Source organism: Nycticebus coucang, chromosome 18 (genome assembly GCF_027406575.1).
Source record: "Nycticebus coucang isolate mNycCou1 chromosome 18, mNycCou1.pri, whole genome shotgun sequence".
Lineage (NCBI taxonomy): Eukaryota > Metazoa > Chordata > Mammalia > Primates > Lorisidae > Nycticebus > Nycticebus coucang.
In genome coordinates, this window is record NC_069797.1 from 9,766,268 (window position 1) to 9,794,038 (window position 27,771).

The window sequence follows — 27,771 nt, forward strand, 5'->3', positions numbered from 1 at the left end:
GCACCATAACTGCTGAGCCTATTTTTTTTTTTTTTTTAAGTGTCTAGCAAGTTCCCGGCACATAGAACATACTCCGCACATGTTTGAAGAATTATTTATTTCTATCTGTAGATTTAGAGTAAAAATTAGAAAATGGAAACGTGGGTTTTATTTATTTATTTATTTTTTTGAGACAGAGCCTCAAGCTGTCACCCTGGGTAGAGTGCTGTGGCATCACAGCTCACAGCAACCTCTTAACTCCTGGGCTCAAGCAATTCTCCTGCCTCAGCCTCCCAAGTACCTGGGACTACAGGCGCTCACCACAACGCCTGGCTATTTTTTGGTTGCAGCTGTCATTGTTGTTTGGCAGGCCCAGGCTGGATTCGAACCTGCTAGCTCAGGTGTATGTGGCTGGTGCCTTAGCCACTTGAGCCACAGGCGCCAAGCCAAACATGAGGCTTTTAAGTTAAATTTTTTTTCTGCCAAAGTATTGATCAGTTACTCTGTTCTTAGCAAGGAAGATTTCTGTTAGATAGTACCTTAGTCAAGATTATTTTACTTTTGAAAATGGCCTGTTAAAAATAAATATAATTCTACATTTATTCAGTACTGGGCACTTTGAGTAATTCAGACTGTTCCCTTTCTTGTTCAGCTGTTACTGAGAATTCCTTATAACTAGAAGATAAAGTCATTGTAAACTTTTCTTCAAAGAGATCAGTGTGGTTTACCACAGTAAAGATTGGGTGCTTTTTGGTATTTTATGTTTTTAAAACATTTCCATTAAAGACGATATGAGCTGAAGTAATTAGAATTTTTATATATTGAATCTTTATTCCTCTATCCAGATTCTTAATACCTATTTGCTTTTAAGAACTTATCAATTCTTTAAGTATTATTTTCAATCAACATATTAAGTTTTGACTGCATTTGGTAAAGAAAGCTATGAAAATACACAGAGAATATTTCAGCCTATCACCTGAAAGAACATTTGAAAAATAAGTTCATCTTTATGGGGGCAAGACATGATTGCAAGAGGGACTTTACCTAACAATTGCAATCAGTGTAACCTGGCTTATTGTACCCTCAATGAATCCCCAACAATAAAAAAAAAGAAAAATAAGTTCATCTATAGACTAGTCTTGGATAAATATTTTTTTAAGTAGGTTGTGATTTTGCACTCAGGTAATATTCTTAATTATATGACACAACAATGTCTTTATCTCTAGAAAAAAGCAGAAGAAGCTCATAAAATTTTTGAAGGTCTTGGCCCAAAAGTTGAACTGGTAAGTAAAAAATTGCTTTTTTCATTTCCAGTGCTTTTTTGATAGTAGCTTTTCTTGGGGTAAGTCAGAATATGATCCGTTTATTTTGGGATTAGAGAGACGTTGCTGGATGGAAGGTTTGGTCAAATTTAAAATATCAGTGTATGAACTTAGTTACCTTTGCAAAAGGATCATACTGAGCATGTTTTTTGCCTGAGCAGCCATTTAATCACTCCAGATAGAAGGAGGAAGAATTAAGAACAGAAATAGAAAGCACTTTGAATTGTTTGCTAGGATGGTGATAGTGCTTAATCTTCTTTCACCTTTGGAATTAAAAATCTGTGAATAGGGTGGTGCCTGTGGCTCAAGGAGTAGGGCGCTGGTCCCATATGCCGGAGGTGGCGGGTTCAAACCCAGCCCCGGCCAAAAACCACAAAAAAGAAAAAAAAAAAATCTGTGAATAAATTTGTTGGTTATGGAAAACAGTGGATTTACAAACTTTCTTAGAGGAGATGGGATAAACCAAGTTACTTAGAGAACCCAAAGTCTAGAATGTTTTGTAGGGCATGCTGTTGTGTACACTCATTAGTACTTTATCTGTGCTTACATTGAAATGCTGTTTATCTCTTCATAAATATATACACATTTTATACATACTTTATTTATTTTATAGCCACTCTATAACCAGCCATCAGATACTAAGGTGTACCATGAGAACATCAAGACGTAAGTATTTGTCATCTTTGGAATTCATCAGTTAAAAACCGTATATTCAATAGAGATCATTTATATGTTATCTTCTGGTATTATTATAATATAGTATAGGTGTGCTTTAGATTTGTGTAATTTGCTGTCGTTTTATTATATGTTATCTTCCTCTGGCTTCTTGGGGGTTGGGGTAACAGCTTTTGAGTTTCCGAGGCCAAAAAATGAAATAAATTATTGCATAAAACTAGCTGGTTTTATAATCTGCTAGTAAAAAAGGTGGATACTTAACATTGAAATGGCTTACCTTGAGGCTTGAATTTTTTGCCTCCTGTTTTGTCTTTTTTTCAGTGGAGTACCTGCAAGGCGCATGATGAAGTAAGATAATGAAGCTTTTTCATTTAAGACTAGTGATGACACCGTCCCCCACCAAGCCACATCTGCCATTGCAAAGTAGAAGTGCCACGGATCATTTTATCATTATTCAAAATCCTATTCTAGGGAAATCCCTTCCATGACTCTTGCTAATGACGGTATTTGTAGACCCTTCTGCCATTTAATGTCCTGGTGCCTTGGAAGCGCTAAGTCACCTCATGTGGGTGAGGAGGCCGCTCCAGAATGTAGTTTGCTTAGCCTTGCTCATCCTAATACCAGGCCTTTATGGATGCAGATTTTGGAATAAGAAAATAAGTGAAAAGAAAACCTAATTTCTTGATCTGATTGACGTAAGACAGGAACCTAGATAGGTTTTGTTGTTTTTTTTTTCTTAAATTATTAAACTTTAAGAGATTTTTAGGTGAATTATTCTTAGTTTATGACAAAAATGTATTATTTCTACTTTATATGTTTCATTAAGTTTAACCAGAACATTATAATTATTTATTAGTATGGTTACTAATGAGCACATTGCTATTTTATATATATACTATATATATTTTTTAATTTTCTGAGAATATGTGCAATAGTTGACTACTTTGCAGAAGTGGTGGCAAATATAATTTGCATGGTACTATGCATGAAACCAATTGAATTTGAATAATTCGAACTTTTGTTAAAAGTTCATAATAAAAGGTATATATTTAAGTGGTTAAGTAGTTCATAATAAAAGGTATATATTTATGAATTTTTCTGTGAGATGCTACTGCTGTGTTCAGAACCCTTAGAAGTAAGAAAGACAAAACTCATATGAAATATACCTTGTTTTGAAACTACTTAGCTATTTTAACATTTTTTAAAAGGAGAGTAGCAGATAAAATCTGGTTGGCTACTTTTAATGATTTTTTTTCCCCCACAAAGCTTCAGTTATGTTTGTGTTCTGTCTTTTTCTTCCAATATAAGCTGGAGAGCAGATCTGTCTTTGATTTATTTCATATTATCTACGTTACTTATTTAATGCTTAGCGCACTGTCCTAAGATGGTTTACAGACTGGTTAACTTTATTTAAATTTTTAGGAGCCTTTTAAAATTGTATTTATTGATTGTCATATGCCTTTGAGTAGCACATTATTATAATTAGAGTAAACTGAATATCTGGTAATGCTCTGCTGTACATTACCTTTTGAAATATTTACTCAGTTGCATGCATCCAAATGAATCATTCAGTACCTATTCTTTCATCACCATCATTTGCTTTGTATGAAATAGCCAATGTACCTTTTAATAATTCTCATCTCTTGGCTACTTTTTCATATAGCCAGCTCCTGACTGTCCATGCTTATTTGAGTGGAGCCAGTGTCACTGTTAGTCCCGAGTGGCAGATAATCCAAAAAATTACTTCTCCTTGCCTTGGCTTTGTATTTATATTTGAATAATCAGCTTGAAATCCTTTCTGGAAGTAGGTGGGGTATAAATATTTATATTTGAACCTGCATGTCATTGTTTTTCAAGGTCACGCTGCTTCAAATTTAAAAAGCGATTAAGATATACGATAAATCTTCCTGTCTTGTCACATTGCCCTCCATTACTTCTTAGAGTGGATTGTGTCACTTCTGTGACTGAAGAAAATCTTCTGTTTAAAGCAGAAGTCACCTCTCTCTAAATATGTTGGTACATTCACCTCCTAGAAGGGAGGTCATCACCTCACCTGAGATAGGGAGGTAACCTTAAAAGCTTTTCCTTCTCTCTACCTCCCCTCCTCTATGAGAATACAAAGATGTTTATATCCCCGAGTTCTTAAGAAGAATTAGTAACTATAATTATAATTTGAAAATAATATTTGCCTTAAAATTGGATGTGTTAATTAAAAATTAACTATTTGTAAAACGTCTTGCTATAGAATGGAAGGAATTTTAGTCAGTTCTAATTGTTGCAAAAATTATAAAGTCTTATTTTGCAGGGTTAAAAAATTAGGATTAACTTTGAGTACATCATAAATTCTTAAGTGATCATTACCTGTTTTCCAGTGTCTCTGGAAAAAATAGTGAATGCATTATTAAATTGTACTTTTTCTTAATGTCATGCAACCGTATTTTTCTCTTCTAGAAACCAGGTGATGAGGAAAAAACTCATTTTATTTTTTAAAAGAAGAAATCATGCAAGAAAACAAAGGGTGAGGTCCTATCCTTGTTAACTGAAATTTGTTCAACTTCCTCATTCGTATTCATTAGGCATTCACTTTTCCATTATTAATGAAAATCGTCCTTGATTCTACTTAAGGATAGTGCTGATTTCAAGTAACTATACATGTGACTTAAATATAAAATCTAATTCTAGTAACATTTGATAATATTCACTTTTAATATCATTATCAAATTAATATTATTGGTCATTTATGTATAACATTTTCATCTAGCCAAAATACAGAAAATGGTGAGTAGTTTAAAATATTTGAAAGAAAATTAGGATGATCTACATTTAGTCTCTTAAGCCTGAAACAAATGTGGGTAAGTTATTTTCACCCTGATTAGACATTACTATTCTTTCTTATTTGAAACAGCTAGGGTTCAGCTTTTTAAAATTTAAATTGTTTTTCATATTTTATTATATGACTTGAAGTCCAAAAGTTTTGTGGTTATAATCTTCATGGAAATTAAGTTACAGAAAATATAATGCCATTATTTTCATAATATGTTCATAAAATTTTATAGATAAACTATTGATGTATTTAAATTCAAGTGTCTGTTAATAAATGGTGCTCTTTAAATCCACATTCAAAATGAACTTTGTACCTTATGTTAAATGGCCTGACAATTTCATGAGTTGTAAATCTCAAGAGTCAGCAGCTTTTACTTCGTGTAAACCTTCTGTTGTTCTCATTTGTCAGTGTGATCCTTCAGACACTGTCTGAAATTACTGGTCTGGAATTGTTTTTTTTTGCCAAAGAACATACAAGTGTTAAGAAAGAAATGAGCTCACATGCCTTTTTTTTCTGTCCAAGTAATTTTTTTGTAGTTGTGGTACTTGCTAGGTAAGCCAACTGCTGATGCAGGCAGAAGAGCATAAATTTTTTTCCACACTTGAGAGAGTCATAGTTTTTTTTTTTATTAATTTTATTTATTTTTTATTAATATTAAATCATAGCTGTGTACATAAATGTGATCATGGGGCACCATACATTGGTTTGACACATTTTCATCACACTGGTTAACATAGCCTTCCTGGCATTTTCTTAGTTATTGTGTTAAGACAAATATATTCTACATTTACCAAGTTTCACATGTACCCTTGTAAGATGCACCACAGCGTAATCCCACCTATCACCCTCCCTCCCCCCATGCTCCTCCCTCCCTCCCCTACCTCTCCCCATTCCACGTATTCTTAGGTTATAACTGTGTTATAGCTTTCATATGAAAGCCAAAAATTAGTTTCATAGTAGGGCTGAGTACATTGGGTACTTTTTCTTCCATTCTTGAGATACTTTACTAAGAAGAATATATTTCAGCTCCATCCATGTAAATATGAAAGAGGTAAAGTCTCCATCTTTCTTTAAGGCTGCATAATATTCCATGGTGTACATATACCACAATTTATTAATCAATTCATGGATCGATGGGCACTTGAGCTTTTTCCATGACTTAGCAATTGTGAATTGGGCTGCAATAACCATTCTGGTGCAAATATCTTTGTTATAATGTGATTTTTGGTCTTCTGGGTATATACCTAATAGAGGAACTATAGGATTGAATGGCAGGTCTATTTTTAGATCTCTAAGTGTTCTCCAAACATTTTCCAAAAGGAGTGTATTAATTTGCATTCCCACCAGCAGTGCAGAAGTGTTCCCTTTTCTCCACATCCACACCAACATCTCTGGTCTTGGGATTTTTTGATATAGGCTAATCTTACTGGAGTTAGATAATATCTCAAGGTAGTTTTGATTTGCATTTCTCTGATGATTAAAGATGATGAGCATTTTTTCATATGTCTGTAGGCCGTGTGCCTGTCTTCTTCAGAGAAGTTTCTCTTCAAGTCCCTTGCCCAGCCTGTGGTGGGATCCCTTGCTCTTCTCTTGCTTATAGGTTTGAGTTCTCTGTGAATTCTGGTTATTAAACCTTTGTCATAGACATAACCTGCAAATATCTTCTCCCATTCTGAGGGCTGTTTGCTTGCTTTACTTACTGTGTTCTTGGCTGTGCAGAAGCTTTTTAGTTTGATCAGGTCCGAGTAGTGTATTTTTGAAGCTGCTTCAATTGCGTGGGGGGTCCTCCTCATGAAATACTCGCCCAGACCGATTTCTTCAAGGGTTTTCCTTGTACTCTCTTCTAGTATTTTTATAGTTTCATGTCTTAAGTTTAAATCTTTAATCCAGTGAAAGTCTATCTTAGTTAATGGTGAAAGGTATGGGTCCAGTTTCAGTCTTCTATAGGTTGCCAGCCAGTTTACCCAGCACCATTTGTTAAACAGGGAATCTTTTCCCCACTGAATGTTTTCAATTGGCTTGTCAAAGATCAGATAACGGTAAGTAGCTGGATTCATCTCTTGGTTCTCTATTCTGTTCCAGACATACATCTACTTCTCTGTTTTTGTGCCAGTACTATGCTGTTTTGATCACTATCAATTTATAGAGTAGTCTGAGGTCTGGTAGCATGATTCCTCCTGCTTTGTTTTTATTTCTGAGTAATGTCTTGGCTATTCGAGGTTTTTTTTTATTCCATATAAAACTAAGTATTATTCTTTAAAGATCTTTAAAGTATGACAGTGGGGCTTTAATAGGGATTGCATTAAAAATTGTATATTGCTTTGGGTAGTATGGACATTTTAACCATGTTGATTCTTCCCAGCCATGAGCATGGTATTTCCATTTGTTAACGTTTTCAGCTATTTCTTTTCTTAGAGTTTCATAGTTCTCTTTATAGAGATCTTTCATGTCTTTTGTTAGATAAACTCCCAAATAGTTCATCTTCTTTGGCCCTGCTGTGAACGGAATAGAGTCCTTAACTGTTTTTTCAGCTTGACTATTGTTGGTATATATAAAGGCTACCGATTTATGAATGTTGATTTTGTAACCTGAGACGCTGCTGTATTCCTTGATCACTTCTAAAAGTTTTGTAGTATAATCCCTGGTGTTTTCCAGATAGACAATCATATCATCTGCGAAGAGCGAAAGTTTGATCTCTTCCGACCCTATATGGATACCCTTGATCGCCTTTTCTTCCCTAATTGTGATGGCTAAAACTTCTATCACAATGTTAATGAGCAGTGGAGACAATGGGCAGCCTTGTCTAGTTCCTGATCTGAGTGGAAATGATTTCAATTTAACTCCATTCAATACGATATTGGCTGTGGGTTTGCTGTAGATGGACTTTATCAGTTTAAGAAATGTCCCTTCTATACCAATTTTCTTAAGTGTTCTGATCATGAAGGGATGCTGGATATTATCAAAAGCTTTTTATGTATCCATTGAGAGAATCATATGGTCTTTGTTTTTTAATTTGTTTATGTGCTGAATTATACTTATGTATTTACGTATATTAAACCAGTCTTGAGACCCTAGGATAAAAACGACTTGGTCATGATGTATAATTTGTTTATATGTTTGTTGGTGGATTCTGTTTGTTAGGATCTTGTTGAATATTTTTGCGTCTATATTCATTAGTGATATTGGTCTATAATTTTCTTTTCTCCTTGGGTCTTTTCCTGATTTGGGTATCAGGGTGATGTTTGCTTCGTAGAACATGTTGCGTAGTATTCCTTCTTTTTTCTACGTTTTGGAACAGGTTGAATAATATAGGTACTAGTTACTCTTTAAACGTTTGGTAGAATTCTGACGTGAAGCCATCTGGTCCCGGGCTTTTCTTTTTAGGGAGATTTTTGCATGGTTGATGCTATTTCAGACCTTGATATTGGCCTGTTCAACATTTCCACTTGATTCTGGCTAAGTCGTGGAAGGTGACGTGCTTACAAGTATTGGTCAATTTCCTTCAGATTTTCGTATTTCTGAGAATAAAGTTTCTTTTAATATTCATTAAGGATTTTTTGAATTTCTGAGGAGTCTGTTGTTACTTCGTCTTTGTTGTTTCTGATTGATGAGATTAGAGATTTTACTTTTTTTTTCCTGGTTAGGTTAGCCAAAGGTTTATCTATTTTATTGACCTTTCAAAAACCAACTTTTTGATTTATTGATCTGTTGTATAATTCTTTTGTTTTCAATTTCATTTAATTCTGCTCTAATTTTGGTTATTTCTTTTCTTCTACTGGGTTTGAGGTTGGAATGTTCTTCTTTTCCAGTTGTTGGAGGTGTCCCATTAAGTTGTTAACTTCCTCTCTTTCCGTTCTCTCGAGGAAGGCTTGCAGTGCTATAAATTTCCCTGTTAGGACTGCCTTTGCGGTATCCCAGAGCTTCTGGTAAATCATGTCTTCATTGTCATTTTGTTCCAAAAATTTGGAGATTTCCTTCTTGATCTCATCTCTGACCCAGCTGTCATTCAGCATAAGGTTATTTAACTTTCATGTTTTTGTATGAGTGTGCAGATTCCTGTTGTTACTGAGTTCAACTTTTATTCCATGGTGGTCCAAGAGGATGCAAGGAATAATTTCTTTTCCTTTAAATTTACTGAGGTTAGACTTGTGACCTAAGATGTGATCGATTTTAGAGTATGTTCTGTGGGCTGAGGAGAAGTATGTGTATTCAGTTTTTTGTTTTTTTTTTTTTTGTAGAGACAGAGTTTCACTTTATGGCCCTCAGTAGAGTGCTATGGCATCACACAGCTCACAGCAACCTCCAACTCCTGGGACTAAGCAATTCTCTTGCCTCAGCCTCCCAAGTAGCTGGGACTACAGGCGCCTGCCACAACACCCAGCTATTTTTTGGTTGCGGTTCAGCCAGGGCCAGGCTTGAACCCGCCACCCTCGGCATATGGGGCCGGCGCCCTACCGACTGAGCCACAGGTGCCGCCTGTGTATTCAGTTTTGTTGGGATGAAATGTTCTGTAGATGTCTGCTAAATCCAAATGTTGGATGGTTAGGTTTAAATCTAAAATTTCTTTTGCTTAGCTTCTTATCTCCGAGTATTATGGAGCTGGAGGAAATGAAGTTGCTCATGTCTGTTAGAGTTTCTCTTATGAATTGAGGTGCATTCTGGTTGGGTGCATAAATATTCATAATTGAAATCTCATCATATTGAGTATTATCCTTAACAGATATGTAGTGAATATTCTTATCTTTCTTTACTTTTGTTGGTTTAAAGCCTATTGTGTCAGCAAATAGAATTGCAACATGTGCTTTTTTCTGATTACCATGTGCCTGAAATATGGACGGCCATCCTTTCATCCTGAGTCTATATTTATTTTTTAAGGTAAGATGTGATTATTGTATGCAGCAGATATCTGGCCTAAGTTTTTTTATCCAGTCAGCTAACCTGTGCCTCTTTAGAGGACAGTTTAAGCCGTTCACATTAATGGAGAATATTGATAGATCTGATAAAATTTTAGGTATCGAGTTTTTCGAAAGTCCACTGGACAGTTTTAATCCTTTTGCCATTGTGGAAGTTGGAGTTGGATCAGAAGTTTCTGAGTGAGTTTATTTATTTATTTTTTTTTGTACTTTTTGGCCGTGGCTGGGTTTGGACCTGCCACCTCCAGCATATGGGACCGGTGCCCTACTCCTTGAGCCACAGGCGCCACCCAATGAGTGAGTTTATTTTTGTGGTAGAGGATTGGGGTGGTCATTATCGAGGATATGTCTGAGAATATCCTGGAGAACTGGTTTGGTTATGGCAAATTTCTTCAACATATGACTGTCATTAAAGTATTTAATTTCTCCATCATAAATGAAACTCGGTTTAGCTTGATACAAGATCCGGGGTTGAAAGTTATTTTGCTTTAGGAGATTAAAAGTCGATTACCACCCTCTTCTGTCTTGAAAGGTTTCAGCAGAGAGATCTGCAGTCATTCTAATATTCTTCCCTTTGTAGGTAATAGATTTCTTGCGTCTAAGTGCTTTCAGAAGTTTCTTCTTCATATTGACACTGGTGAAGTTAATTATGTATGCCTGGGGGCTGTCTTATTCGGATTTAGTCATGCTGGGGTTCTGAAACTGTCTGCTATCTGGATTTCAGAATCTCTTGATATAGCTGGAAAATTTTCTTTCATAATTTCATGGAGAAGGGCCACTGTGCCTTGCGAGGCCACTTCATCACTTTCAGGGATTCCAATGAGGCGGATATTAGCCTTCTTCAAATTATCCCAGAGCTCTTTGAGAGAATGATCTGTTTTTGCTCTCCCTTTCTGTTCTTCTTTGAGAGTTTGGGAACATTCAAACGTTTTATCTTCAGTGTCAGAAATCCTTTCTTCTGCTTGCTGCACTGTGTTACTGAGGGATTCTGCTGTGTTTTTCAGATCTTTGAGGGCTGCAAATTCTTGTTTCAGTGCATGAAAATCTTTGGTGGTTTTGTCTTTATATTCGTTAAGTTCTTGAGGCAATTTTTAAATTTCTCCTCAAATTTCTAATTCTGACTTTTGAATTGCTCTTCGGATTTCTAATTCCAAATTTTCCTCCATTCTATTAATCTTGTTTGCAGTCCAAATTCTGAATTCGATTTCTGACATCTCGGTCAGCTGTTTATGAATGGGATCTTCAGTTATATCTGCCATATCTTTCCTTGTGGGGGGGGGGTTGATCTATTCTGGTTATTCATGTTATCAGAGTTTTTCTGCTGATTGTGTCCCATGATTACTTTACACCATTTGATTTCCCCCCTGGAGCCTTGTCGAGGACCCATGCAGTGCTACGGCCTGAGATGTTGAAGACCTATTTGATGTTGTGAGGCTAAGTGGTTCTGTCTTGTTTTCAGCTAGGTTCTGTTTGCCCCTAGAGAAACAGTTACTCTGGGTTGAAGTATCAGCTGTGGAGAAATACCAGCAATTAAGTCACCCCGCCCCCCACAGGCAACAATTGGAAAAAGAATATCAAACCTTCCTAGAACCACACACCCAGGGCACTACTTGAATAGTCCTTAGGCGATTGGCTCAGTTCAAGAGGTTTAAATCACTTGTCTCAGTCAGCGCCTGTCTCAGGTGAGAGAGTTTAAAAGGTCTCTGGCAAGTGGAACGCAGGGGTCTGGTGACATTTCAAATATGACTTGCTCTGGTGCTTGGTGAAGTCCAGAGGACCTACCCAGCAAATAGATTAGTCTGGGAAGGTTGATGCCTCCTTCCCCACCTTGCAGCTCTGTCACACCCAGTCACTGCTAGCCCTGCAGGGTTGTGACCGGGTCAGTTGTCTTCAGTGAGCAGATACTCCAGAGGTATGCACCTGCCTAAATCACAAGGAAGTCTGTATCTGCTCAGCCAGGCCGCTGCTCTCTGCCTCTATCCAGCAGGGGGTGGTGAGGCCTGACAACCTCGGGCGCTTGATGGAGGCTGTAGGGGTGTTCACTCTGTTCCAGCCCTGCCCTTGATTGATGTTACTGGCAGAACAGAACAACCCTGTGGGAGTTGTTTTTGTCCCTGCTAAATTCCTCTGCAGAAGAGGGGCTGATTTGAGTTCCCAGAACCTTTACCTCAGACCCTGTCTTTACTCCTATAGGTTTGAATTTGCAGCATGGTTAGCTGTCAGCTCTAGCCTCCTGTCCTCCTTTGTCTATAGGCTGATGATCCCCTGAGGACCGGATGCGTGTTAGGCTCAGTGAAGCGGTCCTCTGGGTCAGCCCCGCCCTGGGAGTTTCCCAGCTTTGCGCGTGCGTTATCTAATCCCTGCGTTCCACCCAGGCCAGTACCGCCTCAGGAAAACCGTTTACTCACGGGGCCTGTGTTTCAGTCCCAGATCTGTTCCGCGGTGGTTGCCATCTGAGAAGATGCCCAGCCTCCTCTGGTTGTTCAGGGAGATGGGGGAGTGGCTTCGGGATATCCGGGGGTGGGCCTTGTTGTTTCTAAAGACGGGTGTTGCTCTGCACCTTGGGGCACTGCTGCTCCAGCGTGATTCCCTCTCAGCCGACCGTTGTCTCCTCACTCCCATGCTGCAGAATCTGCACTGTCCAGCTACAGTCCAGGTCCTGTCCACATCCCTCAAGAAATCACCCACGAATCTGGACTCCTGGGGGACACGCCTCTAGACCTCAGAGTGAGAGTGAAGGGGAGTGCTGGGAACTCAGATTTGCAGGTCATAACACCAAGCTCATTGAGACCAAATGAGCAAATAAACAGATACAAAGGCTGCCAGACACACGAGGCCATAGATGCATAAACAGACAGAAACACATAGACATACAGATAACACCCACGACAACAACAAAAAACAACTACAATAAAAATAGTGATAATTGTAAAATAATTGAAAAGAAAATGAAAAAAGTGGTGTTCATAAAAAAGTTAAAAAAAAGAAAGGAGAAATTAAAAATAGAAAAAATAGAAATAAAAACTGTATCTATAAAAAAATAATAAATTAAAAATATCTCTTCCAAGAAAATGGTGAGGAAAAACAGAACCAAAAAAACAAAAACAGAGAGAAAAGAAAAAAAGGTACCAATCATAAAAATATTATTCTCGTATATATGTAGAAATATACATCAATATGTATGATGTAGGGATCAACTTTCGTAGGAATATATTTATAATGCAATATACTTTCTGGACACCAGGTGGTGCTGTGAGTGGTTCCCAGGCTTATACCTGATTCACAGTTTATATTGTTACCATGGTAACCACCCTACCTGGCCTGTCGCCATTTTGGAGTTTCTGTAAAAGTTTGTCACCTAACTATTGTGCAACCTCAGCTGCTTTGTTCCAGACGGCACTCCTATCCAACCTCCCAACTCAGTGCAGGAGTTCATGCTTCACAAATCTTTTCACTCTGCTCCCATGTTCTCCTGCAAACTGGAGACTGCAATCTGCTGTAGGGGAGGGTATTGGCTGCTGAAGGGTTCTGCAGCTGGAGGGCTCAGGGACCTTATTCTCGGTTTTGTGGTTCAGAGTCTCACTTTTGAATCGGGAGTTCTGAGTCCAGCCACCTGCCAGTTTGCCGTGCAGCTTGAACTGCCAGCCCCCTCCAACATTCCCCACCAGGAATGCTCTGCTCTATTTAATCACTCCTGTTGTTCTGGGGGAAGGCGTCCGCCATTTTGGATAGTTCAAAATGTCTGTTTCCCAGGTGGGATCCCTTCCCTTCCATTTTCCATCCGGTTGCCCAGCTCCCTGTGGTTTTGAGTGCCACCTTCAGCTCAGGAATAAATTTTCATCAATTGGGTTTTGCCAGTAATTGCAAGCTGCTGTCCTCCATAAGGGAGGGGCCTGCCGGCCACCACGGCCAAGCAGAGAAAAATCTCTACAACAGAGTCCGTGGTTTTAAATTACCCCTTATATACAGCAATCTGCCAATTCGCTGAGCATCTCCAGCTGTCCGTCTACACCAATAATCCACGTGCGGGAAAGATCCAGACCCCTCTTCCTCTCACCTGATGACTTGGGAGAGGTGAGCTACACGTCCGTCCTGTCCGCCATCATGCTCTGCCTCCAGTTCTTTTTCTGTGTACTCTGTATTATTTTATAAAGGAGACCAAGATTAGTCATGTGATTGTAGCCCTTAGAGAACCTAAGGTAACTGGGGGACACACAAGTTGGCAGGCATTCACACTAATGTGATCATACTGTGGTCCATGGACATGGAGATAACTCGGGGGAATACCTAATACAGATCAGAATCACGAAGGGAAGTTTCATGTTAAAACCATCACTCTGAGCAAGCTGGGAGGGCAGCTTGAGTGAAGGTCCAAGAGCAAGAGGGGATGTAATAGGTTCAGAGCTGACTGGAGTGGGTACTGAGCTGGCAGTGTAATAAGAAACCGGACTGCTCAAGGAAACCAGAGCCAGGTTGCACACCACCTTGGAGGTCACCTGGGAGACACTGGATCAGATTCTGAGGACCCCTTTTAAGTTTTGTTTTGTTTTTGTGTTGTCTCTCTTCCCCACTCCTTCATTCCCCTAACCCCTAGCATGTTTTTTTTTTTTTTTTTTATCTCTTGTAAGTTTTTTAAACTGAAGAAGTGTTCACGGTTTTATTTTAAGAATCTGCATTTGGCTACAACATTATGAATGCATGGGAGACATTTAGGAGGCTTTGTTAACCAGGACAAGGGGTGAAGTCGGCTTAGTTGTGGAGGTAGCAGGAGAAAGGTGAAGGATGCAAAAACACATAAGAGAATGATTGGGAAGTGAGAGTGTGGTGTGGTATGGAGTGTGAAGAAAATAATATTCCCTTTCTTGAGAAGGTCTGTGTTAGCAGATGTGTCATCAGATATATACATAGTTCTTTGCCCACATGGAAGGTTCTTCTGTCTTCTGTTTAGAGAATGGAATCATAGCCTGGCGCAGTTGCTCACACCTATAATCCTAGCACTCTGGGAGGCCGAGCCCGGTGGATTGCTTGAGCTTAGGAGTTCGAGACCAGCCAGAGCAAAAGCAAGACCCCATCTCTGAAAATAGCCTGGTGGTGTGGTGGGCTCCGGTAGTCCCAGTTATTGGGAAGGCTAAGGCAAGAGAATCGCTGGAGCCCAAGAATTGGAGGTTGCTGTGAGCTATGATGGCATGGCACTTTACTGAGGGCAACAAAGACTCTGTCTCAAGAAAAAGAAAATGGGATCATAATTTATTTCTCCAAGAGCATTAATTCTTGGGTTCACGTAGTTCACTGGATTTCTTTTTATCATGAAATACAATTTTATTTCTGCCTTTTCTACACTGTTAAACTGTTTATTACATAGGATTATTTGTAATAACAAAAGCTGCAAGCAGCCAGAACCTTCAAAAGTAAAAGAACAGTTAAAGTGTGTACTATGACAGATTGGAAAGATAACAAAATGTTAATATACTAGCCTGAGCAAGGATGAGACCCCATCTAAAAAAGTAGCTGGGCATTGTGGCAGGCACTTGTAATCCCAAGTACTTGGGAGGCTGAGGCAGGAGGATCACTTGAGCCCAAGAGTTTGAGCTGTGAGCTGTGACACCACAGCACTGTACCAAGGGTGACAATGTGAGACTCTGTCTCAAAAAAAAAAAAAAAAAATTCAAATGTTCATATGGGTTGCCTTTGGGTTGTATTTCAGTGATTGGTCAGATTTTGAACTATTTATGTGTTTCTATTTTTAATTTTCCTTTTTTAAAAACAATAATGACATTGTTATCAGGAAAGTAAAAGTAGCTGGTCAGGTATTAATAGTAGGTCCTCAATTAGTTTATTAACTTGTATAGTCTTAATGTTAACTAAAAAAAGTCCAACCAAAATAGGCAATACAAACTTGATGGCCACCCTGTATATTGATCTTAGGTAAAAAACAGAGCTCCCTTTCTCTCCTTTCAGATCAGTGACAGCTTTTCTGAGTCACAGGCCAATTGTACTTTTCTCACTTACCCTTTAGAAGTAGCATTTATTTTAAAAAAGTATTAGGTTTGTCAGAATCAGATTATTAATTTGCTACGGGTATTTAATAGGAACAAAAAATCTGCCAACGTTATGATCAGCTCATGGAGGCATGGGAGAAAAAAGTGGACAGAATAGAAAATAATCCTCGGAGGAAAGCTAAAGAAAGCAAAACAAGGGAGTACTATGAAAAGCAGTTTCCAGAAATTCGAAAACAAAGAGAACAGCAAGAAAGATTTCAACGGTAAGTAGTTTGATGTTTAATAAGTGTAATGTTTTCCTTCAAATCACACTTTTCCTGTTTCATAATATTTATTGTTTCTTGAAACTGATCATTAAGAAAGTTTACAAAGAATTTTTTTTTTTTTTTTGGCATAGAGACAGAGTTTCAGTTTATCGCCCTCGGTAGAGTGCCGTGGCATCACACAGCATGGCTATTTTTTGTTGCAGTTTGGCTGGGGCTGGGTTTGAACCTGCTACCCTCGGTATATGGGGCTGGCATCCTACCCACTGAGCCACAGGCACTGCCCATCATAAAGAATTTTAACGTGGAATATAAAACTTTCTTAACAATAAAGATTATGTTGTAGTGAATTTGATATTCATTTTTTATATTTAACCCATCCTGTAGAATCTAAATATAAATGAATGTTTTAAAATTAATTCTTCGGGCTTGGCGCCTGTAGCTCAAATGGCTAAGGCACCAGCCACATACACCAGAGCTGGCGCGTTTGAATTCAGTCCAGGCCTGCCAGACAACAATGACAACCAAAACCAAAAAATAGCCAGGTGCTGTGGCAGGTGCCTGTAATCTCAGCTACTATGGAGGCTGAGGCAAGAGAATTGCTTAAACCCAGGAGTTAGAGGTTGCTGTGAATTGTGATGCCACAGCACTCTACCCAGGGTGACAGCTTGAGGCTCTGTCTCAAAAAAAAAAAAAAAAAAAATTCTTCAGTTCATGAAAATATTAATTTCTTTTTTTTTTGTTTTTTGAAAATATTAATTTCTTTGGACATGACAGTTAATAGGAGCAGACTTTAATATCCCTTTGTCTTCATTACCAATATAATCAAACTGTATTAAATTGATTTCTAATTAAGAAACTGATTTTGATGGTTTCTTGTTTTTATTTTAGCAAACATATTTTGCAAAGGTTTAATTCACATAAGCCTCTTTACTTAGAATTAAGTTTTTGTGAAGGATGTTGGTTGTATTTTTTTCCTTCCTTTTAAAAATGTTAGATGTATTTTTATAAGTCTATTCTATGCTGTAGAAGGCAGTCAAAAGACTGCTATTTGATGTGGAAATGGCATCAATAGTTGGTTTTCCAGAAGATTCACATAACTAGGTCTGCTGTTTGAATTGGGCATTCAGCCTTCAAATGTCAATCTTAGCATTTAAATAATTATTAATTTAATAAGTGGCTCAGTAGTATTTTAGGTTTCTTTTCCTACTTTGATTTGGTTAAAACGTCCCATTTAGAGAAAATAATCTATAGTTAATTGATATGTCTTCTTTATAAAAGGCTGTTAAATATATTTATAATTACTCCCTCATATTTAGAGTTGGACAAAGGGGAGCTGGTCTGTCAGCCACAATTGCCAGGAGTGAGCATGAAATTTCTGAAATTATTGATGGGCTCTCTGAACAAGAGGTAAGAAAATTAACATAACTTGTTAATTATTAAAGCATTTTAGCCCTGCACCTATGAGCTCAGGGTTTGTTTATATGTAAATGATGAAACGTTTTGGTGCTGGAGTTTAGACTGTTCCAAAGGCTTGAAATTAACCATTGAAGGGTGTTAAACAAGGCAGTCACACAATTGTATTGGCATTTTACAAAGATAACTAGCAGCAGGGAGACCTGGGGAGAGGTTCAGAGGCTGTTAGGATAAAACTAAGGATCTGAATCAGGGTAACACTGGTAGGGATGTACGGAGGGGACTGATGGGAGGGTGTAATAATAGAAAGTAAAAGGTTGAGTGTGGAGGATGAAAAAGAAGAGAAATTTAAAGGAGTCCCTGGTTCCTAAGTTAGTGGACAGAGCTGTGGTGCCATTTCCTAAAGTAGCAAAGGATTATGTGTTTTGCAGATGGTAGTGTGTTCTCCAAATGGTGCTCTCTATCCAGGTGAGCCTGGGAAAGAGTTGAACTGGAGATAGTTATATATCAGATGCATCTGTGTGAAGGCGGAATAGTCCCAGGCAAGTGTAGTAATACAAACTGAAAGAGGCGAGTGAGTGTGTGGAGTTTAAAACCATGTATGGTAGAGACTCAAGCTGGGCCACATGTTCATGCCTGTAGTCCCAAAATTTTGGGGGGCTCAGGCGGGAGGATTGCTTGAGCTAGGAGTTTGAGACCAGCCCGAGCAACAAATATGGTGAAACGTTGTCTCTCCAAGATTTTTTTAAAATTTTTAAAAATTTGCAGGGCATTGTGACAAGCACCTGAGTCACAGTTACTCCAAAGGCTAAGTCAGGATGATCACTTGACCCCAAGAGTTCAAAGTTGTATTGAGCTATGATGGTGCCGCTGCACTCCAATCTGGGTGCTAGAAGCCCCATCTCAAGCAAAAACTAAACTAAACTAAACAACAATAGCAACAACAATAAAAAAAGATTTAATACATGAACAAGAATGCTATTTTGCCTATTGATTTTAAATTGGAATGAATTTTTAAATTTTTTAAAATATTACAAACGTTGCTCTTGTGCAGTTTAAGTCAAAGTCATAAGTGTGCCTATCACCCATTAATGTGCATTGCACCTGTCAGGTGTGAATTTACCCACTCCCACTACTGGCTTGATTTCCTGAGTATTATTTCCTTATGTGCATGTAAGTGTTTATTGATTAGTTCTAATTTAATAGATAGTACATGTGGTGTTTGTTTTTCCATTCTTGTGATACTTCACTTACAAGAATGGTCTCCAGTTCCATTCAGGTTAATCCAAGAGGTATTAGTTTACCTTTTTTTTAGGCCGTCTCACTCTGTCACCTTGGATAGAGTGCTCCTAACATTATAGCTCACAGCAACCTCAAGCTCCTGGGTTCAAGTGATCCTCTTGCCTCAGCTTTCAGAGTACCTGGGACTATAGGTGCCTACCACAATGCTGCTAATTTTTCTATTTTTAGTAGAGACAGGGTCTTGCTCTTGCTCAGGCTAGTCTTGAACTCCTGAGCTCAAGCAGTCCACCTGCCTCAGCCTCCCAGACTGGTAGCATTACAGGTGTGAGCCATAATAACTGGCCAGTTCACCATTATTTTTAGTGGCTGAGTCTCTGTGGTATACATATACCACATTTTTTTAATCCACTGGGCACTTAGTTGTTTCTTTTTCTTTGTAATTGTGAATTGTGCTGCTATAAGCATTTGAATGCAGGTGTATTTTTTATAAAGTGTCTTTTTTCCTTTGGATAAATACCTAGTCATGGGATTGCTGGACCAAATGTAAGTCTACTTTTAGTTCTTTGAGATATTTCTGGATTAATTTGCAGTTCTACCAACAGTGTTCCTCTCTCTCCTCATCCATGCCAGCATTTGTTATTTTGGGACTTTTTGATAAAAGTTATTCTCACTGGAATTAGGTGATATCTCACTGCAGTTTCGATTTGCGTTTCCTTGATGTGTATATACTTTAAGCATTTTTTCATATTGTTTTTTGGCCATCTGTCTTCTTTTGAAAGGTGTTCTATTCATGTATTTTGCCCACTTTTTAATGGGGTTGTTTGATTTATTTTTTTGTTGATTTGCTTGCGTTCTTTGTAGATTCTGGTTATCAGCCTTTCGTTGGATGAATAGTATGCAGATATTTTCTTCCATTCAGTAGTTTGTCTGTTTACTCTATTGATTGTTTCCTTGGCTGTGGACAAACTTTAATTTTGATCAGGTCCCATTTATTTATTTTTATTGTTGCTGTGATTGCTTTTGGGGTCTTCTTCATAAGTTCTTTGCCTAGGCCAATGTTTTTAGGAGTTTTTCTAACATTTTCTTCTAGAATTCTTATAATCTCATGCCTTATGTTTAAGTCTGTTGTCCATCATGAATTAATTTTTGTGAGTGATGAGAGGTGTGGGTCCTGTTTCAGTCTTCTACATGTGGCTCTCCAGTTTTCCTGGCACCATTTATTGAAAAGAGATTCTCTTCCTCAATAGATGTTTTTGTCCACTTTGTTAATGATTAGATGGCAGTATTCAGATGGTTTTATATCTGGGTTTTAGGTTCTGTTACATTGGTCTGTGTGTCTGTTCTTGTGCCAGTACCGTGCTGTTTTGGTTACTGTAGCCTTGTAGCATGGCTTAAATCAGGAAAATTGATGCCTCCCAATTTGTTCTTTTTGCTAAGGGTTGCTTCGGCATCTTTTTGGGTTCCATATGAAGCACAGAATCTTTTTTTTTGGTCAGAGAAAAATGGCGGTATTTTAGTTGGGGTTGCATTGAACCTGAAAATCACTTTGGGTAGTATAAACATTTTAACAATGTTGATTCTGCCAAATTATGAGCATGGTATGTTTTTCTGTTTGTTTACATCCTCTGTGATTTCCTTCTTCAGTGTTTTGTAGTTCTCCCTGTAGAGGTCTTTTACCTCCTTTGGTTAAATTTATTCTTAGATAGTTTATTTCCTTTGTTACAATTAGGAAAAGTATGGAGTCATTGGCAAGTAGGAATGCTACTGATTTGTGTGCATTGATTTTGTAATCTGAGACTTTCTTAAATTTATTTATCAATTCCAGGAGTCTCTTGGCAGAATCTTCAGGATTTCCTAAATATAAAATAATATCATCATCAAAGAGCAATGGTTTTCTTTCTTTCTTTTTTTAAATTTTTTGCAGTTTTTGGCCGGGGCTGGGTTTGAACCCGCCACCTCCGGCATATGGGGCCAGTGCCCCACTCCTTTGAGCCACAGTGCCCAAGACCAATGGTTTTCCCCATTTGGATATCCTTGATCTCCTTCTCTTACCTCATTGCTCTGGCTGGGAGTTCCAGCAGTATGTTGAATAGAAACGGTGAGAGTGGGCATCTCTTGTCTGGTTCCGGTTCTAAGTAGGAAAGAGCTCAATTTTTCTCCCTTCACTATGGTGTTGACTACAAGTTTGTCATATATGGCTTTTGTAATTTTGAGGTATGTTTCATCTATGGCTATTTTGTTATGCGTTTTTATCATAAAAGGGTGCTGCATTTTGTCAAATGCTTTTTTCTTCGTCTCTAGAAATGATGATATGTCTTTGCTTTTTCTTCTGGTTATGTGATGAATCACATTTGTAAATTTGCACATGTTGAATCATCATTGTATCTCTGGGATGAGGCCCTCTGGGTTGCAGTGGATTTTTATTTATTTATTTATTTATTTAGTTTTAAAACATTTATTTTGGCTCCAAACTTGTTTTGGTAATGCAAAATAGAATTTTAGGATAGTTGTCAGATTTGGGAAACCCTTATCAATCTTTTTTCATGTACAAGGTTCAAGATTTCAACACATTTCAAGATCTCTTGTGCAGTAATAAACCATGAATACTCTGCATTTTTGACTCATTAAGTTTGCTGTAGTAGAGTTCCTGAAAGCCACTTCTGCCCGGCGAGGACTGGCAAAAACTTAACTAGTGACAAAAACAAGCTACATAAATATATTCTACTTAATTCAAACTGAATGTATCTTAGCCAGGCATGCTGGCTCACACCCTCAATCCCAGCTCTCTGGGAGGCCGAGGTGGGTGGACTGCCCAAACTCAGGAGTTGGAGACCAGTCTGAGCAAGAGTGAGACCCACCCCCACCATCTCTACTAAAATAGAAAAACTTAGCTGGGCATCATGGTGGATGCCTGAAGGCCAAGCTGCCTGGGAGGCTAAGGGAAGAGGATCCCTTGAGCCCAAAAGTCTGAGGTTTCAGCAAGCCATGATGACGCCATGACACTGTACCCACGATGACAGAGCCAGGTTCTGTCTCAAAAAAAGAAAATGTATCTTAAATTCAACTTTCCCCCAGCCAGATCTCTAAAATGCCTAAGGATACGCTAATGCTGCCGCACATGAGAGAAGTGCTAAGAGGGGTTCTGTTGCAGAACCTTCTCTGGGCTGTCTTTGGTGAGGAGGGTGCCTGTGGAATCATGGTCTATAATCCTGATACTTGTTCTGCCTTACTAGTCTACTCTGTTCTCCTGCACCGTGGTTGTTAGCACCCTCCGTCAATTCTCCCTGCCCAGGAGGGTTGGAATACTGTGGTGGTTACCATAGGGTCTCTGCATGAAATAAGATGGGAACCTTTGCCTGCAGCAGGACCAGTGTTTTTGGACCTGGCCTTCAGGAGTGCTCCCACATCACTCCTTCATTCTCTTCTTGCTCTTCCCCACTGTCACTATTCTGTTAATTCTGCTGGTAATTGCATGGAGGACTCCCGCTGCATGGATGGCATCCATGTTTATGGTCTGCTGCATATTTACGGGCCTGAAGTGGAACTCCACCAGGTCCTGTAACATTTGCTGCCTTCCCACTCTTTTCCCCTTCATCAGCGTCAATCTCCACTGTCTATCTCCTCCACTGTGAAGGTGCTTCCTGCGGTTACTTCTTTGTGGCAGTCTGGTGTACAAATACATTTTCTTTTGAGACCAAGAGTCTCACTTTGTGGCTTTCAGTAGAGTGCAGTAGCATCATAGCCGACAGCAACTTCAAAGTCTTGGGCTGAGGCAGGAGGATCACTTTGTACCCAGCCTTACAAATACATCTTACTTGGTGTTGTCATTCCTGTCGATGAAACCATATCCATTTCTTACATTGAACCATTTACTGTTCCCAAAACCTTCTTGTCCTGGCCTGTAGGTTCTGCACATATGAGCTGCCTGGCCGCTGCTCCCTTTGCTGCTGCCTGTGGTGCCACGCTTGGTGTCTGCAGTGGCTGTTGAGTCTTGGCCTTGCTGCTCATGGTTGCAAGTAACTATATTCACCTTGACTTTGGTAGTTGAGTTTCCACCATTGGCTCCTGCAAACCTGGGATGCAATTGCTCCCATTGCATTTAGGTTTTGCAGCTGAGTGGCTGGGGTTCCATGGAAGGTCTGGCCTGTAGTCCCAGCTATTCTGGAGGCTGAGGTGGGAGGATTGCTTGAGGCCAGAAGTTTGAGACTTGCTGCATCGTAATACAGTGGCACCTATGAATAACCACTGCACTCTAGAGCCTGAGCAACATAGCAAGACCCCGGAGTTCTAGAGACTAAAAGTCTAAAATCAAGGTGTCAACAAGGCTATGTTCCCTCTGGAGGATGCAGGGAAGGATGTTTCTCTGCATCTTTCTTATCTTCTGGTCCTGTTGTTATCAGGGTTTTTTTGTTTGTTTGTTTCTTTTTTTTTTTTTATGTGCACTAAATATGGTTTGCTAGGATTTTAGTGAGAGTTTTTTAATCTATATTTATAAGGGATATTGGTATATAGTTTTCTTTTTTTGTAGTGTCCTTTCTTGGCTTTGGTATCAAGATGATACTGGCTTTGTAGAATGAGATGGGGAGGATTTCTTCCATTTTACATACTGGTTCTTCTTTATGGGTCTGATAAAATTTGGCTGTGAAAGCTTCTTGTCTGGAACTTCTTTTTGTTGGAAAATTTTTATTGCGGATTCAGTTTCATTACTTGATGTTGGTTTGTTCAGGGGTTCTATTTCTTCCTGATTGAGCCTAGGGAGGCTATGTGTTTCCAGGAATTTGTCCCATTTCCTCATTTTTTTCAAGTTTAGGTGCATAGGCTGGGCGCAGTGCCCCACGCCTATAATCCTAGCACTCTGGGAGGACGAAGTGGGTGGACTGCTTGAGCTCACGAGTTTTGAGACCCGCCTGGGCAAAAGCTAGACCCTATCTCTACTGAGGCAAGAAATAGAAAATAGAAAAACTGAGGCAAGAGATTCGCTTGAGCCCAAGTTAGAGGTTGCTGTGAGCTATGATGTCACAGCACTCTACCCAGATCGACAGCTTGAAACTCTTGTCTCAAAAAAAAAAAAAAATTTTATGTGCATAGAGATTTTTTTCTTTTTAAAAGAGACAAAGTCTCTCTTTGTCGCTGTTGGTAGAGTGCTGTGGCGTCACAGCTCACAGCAACCTCCAGCTCATGGGCTTAGGTGATTCTCTTGCCTCAGCCTCTGGAGTAGCTGGGACTACAGACGCCTGCCACAACGCCCAGCTATTTTTTGTTGCAGTTTGGCCAGGGCCGGGTTTGAACCTCCCACCCTTGGTGTATGGAGATGACACCCTACACACTGAGCCACAGGCGCTGCCCGTGCATATAGATTTTTATAGTATTGAGATGATGTTTTGTATTTCCATGGTATCAGTTATTATAATATTTCTTTTTTCATTTCTGATTGAGTTTATTGGAGTCTTTTGTGTTTCTGGTTATTCTAGCAAGAGGCCCACCACTTTAGTTTTTGTTTTCAAAGAACTAACTGTTTATTTTATTAATCTACTGTATAATTCTTTTGGAACTGATTTCATTTAGTTTTGCTTTGATGGTACTTATTTGTTTTCTTTTGCTGGGTTTGAGATTAGTTTGCTCTTTTCCAGTTCCTTGAGAATTCATTGCATTGTTGATATGTGATCTTTCTGTCTTTTGAATATATGGATTTAAGGCTATGAATTTCCTCTTAGGACTGCTTTTATAGCATCCTACAGATTTCAATAACTTGTGTCCCCTTTTAGTTTAAAGAATCTTTTGATTCCGAACTTAATTTCTTCCCTCACCCAGTAATTGTTCAGCAGTAAGTTGTTTAATTTCCATGACTTTGTGTAGCATTTAGTTTTTCTGTTGGAATTGATTTCTAATTTTATTTCACTGTGGTCTGAGAAGACACACGGTATAATTTCTATTTTATTTTAGATTTATTGAGATATGTTTTGTGGCCTAGGATGTGATCAATGTTAGAGAATGTTCTGTGAGCTGAGAGAAGAATGTGTATTCAGTAGTTTAGGGGTAGAATATTCTGTAAATATCTCTGAGGCCCATTTGTTCTAGTGCCCTGTTTAAGTCCATTATTTCTTTGCTTATTTTTTGCTTGGATGATCTGTCTCATTCTGTCAATGGAGTATTGAAAGTTCTGGCTAGTACAGTGCTGTTTATCATTTTGTGTCAGTCCAGTAAGATTTGCTTTATAAATCTTGGTGCATCTGTGTTAGGTATATAGATATTTAGGATTATTATATCTTGTGTTAAATTGTTTCTTTCACCAGTATGTATGACTGTCTTTGTCTTTACTTTTGTTTTGTTGATTTGAAGTCTATTATTATCTGATATGAGAATGGCTACCCCAGCTTCCTTTTGGTTTCCATTTGCATGGAATATGGTTTTCTACCTCTTGTGAGTTAGGTATGTTTCCTGGAGACAGCAGATACCTGACTTGTATTTTCTTATCCTTTCAGCCAGCCTATGTCTCTTTAGTGGGGAGTTCAAGCAATTCACATTTATTTAAAGAATTGATAAGTGAGGTGGATTTCTGTTTGTCCTATTGGCATAGAACTTTATTACTTTGTTTTATTTCTTGAGCCATTGTGGTATCTTGGCTGTGAACTTTAGCATTTGGATTGTTTTGCATTGGTGAATGTCTGTTGTGCTGATCAATATGGAATGCAGATGTGAGTACTTCCTGCAGGGCAAGCCTGGTCTTGACAAATTTCCTTAGCATTTTCTTGTCCGAGAAAGTCTTTATTTCTCCCTCATATAAGAACCTTAATGTTGCATGATACAAAATTCTGGGCTGGTCATTACTCTGTTTGAGGAGATTGAGAAGGGGGTCCCAGTCCCTTCGGGTTTGTAAGATCTCAGTTGAGAAGTCTTCAGTTAGTCTGATGGGTTTTCCTTTGTAAGTTGCCTGATGCTTTTGCCTTACAGTTGGTAGGAGTTCCTCTTTCATGTTAACTTTGGCGATGAATCTCCCAGGAGTCTGTTGTGCTTCTAGGTTTTGGATGTCTAGATTTCTAGCAAGACATGGGAAATTTTCCTCAAGTATAACCTCAAACAGGTTTTCCAGCCCTTGAGTTTGAATTCTTCACTCTCTGGTTGTCCACGATTCTTACTAGGGCTCTTTACATTATCCCGGATGTCTTGTAGGTTTTGTTCATTCCTCTTCGTTCTTTCTCTTTGACAGGCTTCTTTGCTTCACAGGTTCTTGTCGTCTATTTCTGAGACTCTTCCTTTTGTCTTATCTATTCTTAAGGCTTTCCACTGTGTTTTGTATTTTATTTTATTTTATTTTTGAGACAAAGTCTCACTATTTTGCCCTCAGTAGAGTGCCGTGGCGTCACAGTGCACAGCAACCTCAGACTCTTGGGCTCAAGGGATTCTCTTGCCTCAGCCTCCCAAGTAGCTGGGTCTACAGTTGCCCCCCAAAATGTCCGGTTATATTTTGTTGCAGTTGTCATTGTTGTTTAGCTGGCCCGGGCTGGGTTTGAACCTGCCAGCCTCCTGCCAGCCTCAGTGTATGTGGCTGGTGCCGTAACCACTGTGCTACAGGCACCTAGCCATGCTTTGTATTTTTGAGTAAATCTTTCATTTTCAGAAACTCTGCTTGATTTTTAAAAATAATCTTATTTCTTTATTAATTTCTTGCATTCATTTTGTGGTTTCTGTTTTCACCCGTATTTCATTGAGCTTACTTATAATTCATATTTGGAATTCTGTATCAGTCATTTCAATATTCTCATTTTGGTTAATTTCCAACAATACAGAGTTATTGTTTTCTTTTGGGGGGTTATCCTTTCACTCTGAATTTTTCATGTATCCAGAGATGTTTTGCTGATTTCCTCTTATCTGGAGCAGCTTTTGCTTCTTATTTTTGGATTTCCTTTTGATTAGATAGTGGCACATCCAGTTTAATCTCTGAGGGAGGGGCTGGTGTTTGTAGGTGAAGCTCAACTACACCCTTTATGATTGAGTCAGTAAATACTGTAAAGTGTGTGCAAATCGACCTCCCTGACAATAGGTGGTGCTCACCAGAAGGAATATGTTGCAGTGTTGTTTTTTGTTTCTGTGACCAGTTCTAGTCCTTCAAGAGAAGCACTTGATTGCTTCAGGTAGTGGGTGGGGCCCTGGCACCTCAGGTAAGTGCTTACACTCTTCCCCAGGAGAGGGAGCCTTGGTGCAGCTGGGTAGGGGTGTGGGATCTGGCCTGCAACCTGTCTCTGGATCCCAAAGATCAATCCCTGACCTTGCCAGGGAGAAGCACACTGGCCCCACATTGTTCACAGGTGATCCAAGCAAGTTTGATGTCCTTCTGCTTTGGGCACATCCTGCACTCATGGAGTCACCAGGCATGTGGTACCCAGGAGGGCTGACAGGCAGGGAGCTTACAGTTCAGGCATCCCTCAGTCCTCTGCAGGACCCTCAGTCCTCTGCAGGACTCAGTCAAGGCCTGAGCCCCTCTTTGTGTGGAAGCCTTGGCACTGTGGTATAATTGTCTTTCTTGGCAGCCCCACTTGGAGGAAGTAAAGGGTAAAAGAATAGTTCAAAAAGGCCTGAGCCCCACTGTTTGTGAAAGTCCCATTATGGTAGATATACCAACCAGAGGAAACGCAATGTCTGCAAATTGCTGCTCACCCTCTCTCTGCAGACGGGGAAGAAAGAAAGAGCAGAATGGGAGACAGCTGGCACTCTAGTCATCTCTGTCCCCCTGTCCAGAAGGCAGCCCAGGATGTCTGGGCTCTGGGGTAATGCATATCCCTTGGGGCCCTCTAGGCTCCCATGGCTCTTATCAGTTTGGGCCAGATTTGGGAAATGTTTGTGTAGGAACAAGAGAGACAAAAACTGATGAGCTGAAGTCTCCTGGGGAGGGCAGAGGTACCAGGTGGGTGAGACGCAATATGGAACCTGCCATTTTAGCTCAGGTGTGTTGTGTCAGGAAGTGTCCCGAGGGCACCAGCAGCCTGGTGTTCGTCCTCAAGAAGTCCCCAGTTCACTGGTAGCAGCAGTTTTCTGGCTTGTGGGGATAAAGAGCCAGCAGCTCTGGAGCCCAGTGACTGCCAGAGATGCTGTGGAGGCAGAAAGAAACCTCCATTTACCCTTCTTGCTGGACTCCAAGCC

At 39.3% G+C, this 27,771-nt stretch overlaps 1 protein-coding gene across 15 annotated transcripts in view; it reads left to right on the forward strand.

The window, feature by feature from the left end:
• NCOR1 (nuclear receptor corepressor 1) overlaps window positions 1-27,771 on the forward strand; it is a 203,810-nt gene that overhangs the window by 69,885 nt on the left and 106,154 nt on the right. For 10 of the 15 annotated variants that reach the window (XM_053568551.1, XM_053568563.1, XM_053568559.1 and 7 more), the window contains exons 7-12: window positions 1,206-1,262; window positions 1,915-1,967; window positions 2,298-2,324; window positions 4,428-4,494; window positions 15,803-15,975; window positions 17,295-17,385. In XM_053568551.1, the coding sequence (XP_053424526.1) occupies window positions 1,206-1,262; window positions 1,915-1,967; window positions 2,298-2,324; window positions 4,428-4,494; window positions 15,803-15,975; window positions 17,295-17,385 (468 nt within the window). The remainder of the gene's footprint in view (window positions 1-1,205; window positions 1,263-1,914; window positions 1,968-2,297; window positions 2,325-4,427; window positions 4,495-15,802; window positions 15,976-17,294; window positions 17,386-27,771) is intronic. The other 5 variants (XM_053568555.1, XM_053568557.1, XM_053568567.1 and 2 more) reach the window with 1 other exon arrangement.